This window comes from Hipposideros armiger, unplaced genomic scaffold (assembly GCF_001890085.2).
Source record: "Hipposideros armiger isolate ML-2016 unplaced genomic scaffold, ASM189008v1 scaffold_291, whole genome shotgun sequence".
Classification (NCBI taxonomy): domain Eukaryota; kingdom Metazoa; phylum Chordata; class Mammalia; order Chiroptera; family Hipposideridae; genus Hipposideros; species Hipposideros armiger.
The window spans coordinates 1,858,535-1,860,627 of NW_017731641.1; the positions used below are offsets into that span (position 1 = coordinate 1,858,535).

The window sequence follows — 2,093 nt, forward strand, 5'->3', positions numbered from 1 at the left end:
ATTGAAAATGAGAAACTGTATGGGGTGAGATCATTTTTAATTGAGTACACATTGATTGATTGCCTAGCCACAGGGCAGTGTGTGCTCCGAGGAGCTGTGGAGGATATTCAGAGATGTCTATGCCCTTAAGGAATTCAGACTTAAATTGGGGAGGGGTTTGGNCTCAGCCCCAGCAGACTAGAATGGGATGCCCAGAAAGTCCAGAGGGTCTTGGACTGTGTCTGTGGGCATCTGTCTACTCATCCATTCAGCCACCGCCCAGTTTTTATGAAAAATCTACAGCGTCAGGGTCAGTGAGGTTTCCATACCGGTAGTTACTACAAGCGCACATTTTGGAGCTTCTACATGTTCATGCGGGAACCAGAAACTCCTATATTAAAGAAGGGGAGCAGTAATTCATAAATATTAATAAAGGCAGCTAGCCACCTGCTCCAAGGAAGGCTATGAATGTTAACGAGGAGATGACGCATGGTTCCCGCGCGTGCCAGTGGGCGGGTGCCCGAGCGCTGGCGCGCCCCCGGAGCCCGGGTACGAGCACGGGGAGGAGGAGGAGGGAGGGTGGAGGGGAGTTCGCTGCAGCCGTCGCCGCTGCCCGGCCGCCGCTGCCCGGCCGCTGCCCTGCGCTGCGCTCCGGCAGTTCTGTGGATGGAGGTGTCCCGCTGAGCCCCGGGACCCGCCTCCCTCCGCCAGGACCAGCACAGGTGCAGTCGCGGGGGGCGACCTTGGTCCGGACCAACCCACGGCAGTGGGTGGGGGTTGGACGGGGTGGTGAAGAGGCCCCGCGACCTGGGCTTCCCGGCGGGACCCCTGACCCGTCCCATCCTGTAAGCGGAAAGGAAGAGCCAGTAGGCCGGCGCTCTCTGCCCGGCCCTTCGTGGGAGCTTAGAGGGGACGCAGCCCCGGGCCGCGGACGTGGGACGATGGACACTGCAAGCACCATCAGAGCCTGGGCCCCCAGCCAGGCCTGGGTGTGTGTGTGTGTGTGTGTGTGTGTGTGTGTGTGTGTGTGTGAGAGAGAGAGAGAGAGAGAGAGAGAGAGAGAGAGAGAGAGAGAATGTATATGTGTATGTGTGCGCGCACGTGAGTGTACATGTGTGTGTGTGTATGTAACTGTGTGTCTGTGTGTGTGTCTGTGTGCCCGAGCACGCGGTCTGGGGCCGGGGAGGCAGAGGACGCTGCCTGGTGGTGCCGAAGCAGTGGGTCGGTGCCTCTTCCTAGGACCGTTATCTGGTCTGTCACCTTCAACGCCCCAGAGTCTCTCTGCCCCTAAGAACCCGCCCCACCCTCCGCCGTGCTCTCCCTGGGGTGCCAGGCCTTCCCCAGGACGGAGCATTCCTGCAGGGTCAGCACCCTGGCATCTGCCGCCGAAGCTGGGGAGCGATTGTTGGACCACAGAACAGGTCGGAGAAAAGACGAGTGTGGTGGGGGGCGCGCCGCCTGCTGTGGGCTCAGGGCCTCTAGAGCTCGGGGCGCAACGCTGGACAGAGCCTGGGCTGGAGGGTATTATCACAGCTCTTCTCTCTTGCCTATCTCTTCCCTCCTCGCCGCTCGACAGCCCTAAGCCCCCTCCCACTCTGGTGTCCCGGTCTTGTGTGGCCAAAAGGGCCGTGGAGTCTGTGTGCGGCCCGCGCGCGGATGAGCCCAGCTTTCTTGGAGCGCCAGCCATTGTGCTGCTTGGAGGAGTCTTTCTTTACTCCAACAGCCCAGGGGCGGAAGGTGGGGGGAATGTGAGATGAGGGTGAATGGAGCAGCAGGAGGAGGGGGAACAGGAGGAAGCAGAACCGCAAAGGGATTTCTGGTTTATATGCAATGAAATACTCTCTGTCAAAATTGTGAAGCTGGCACAATCATGTATACTGACTAGGTTTTGCCGAGTAGCAGCGGGAAAACTGAAGGCGCATCAATGGAGGGCAGCTTCTAGGGATGGTGGTGGGGGCGCACAGTATCAACTGATCTATGGGGCAAGTAATGGGAAGAAGGGGAGACAGCATGGGGCCTCTGTGGAGGCATGGGGAATTCTCTGCCGCTTTGCTCCACTCTGCTCAGCTCAGCAAAGCAGGGACTGGAAATTTGTGCTGCAGCCTCAAGCTGCG

At 59.2% G+C, this 2,093-nt stretch overlaps 1 protein-coding gene across 1 annotated transcript in view; it reads left to right on the forward strand.

Annotated features, from left to right (window-relative positions):
- Positions 1-461: 461 nt before the first annotated feature.
- Positions 462-2,093, forward strand: part of FEZ1 (fasciculation and elongation protein zeta 1) — a 55,525-nt gene continuing 53,893 nt past the window's right edge. The window contains exon 1 of the mRNA XM_019658870.1: positions 462-824. Within this exon, the coding sequence (XP_019514415.1) occupies positions 462-824 (363 nt within the window). The remainder of the gene's footprint in view (positions 825-2,093) is intronic.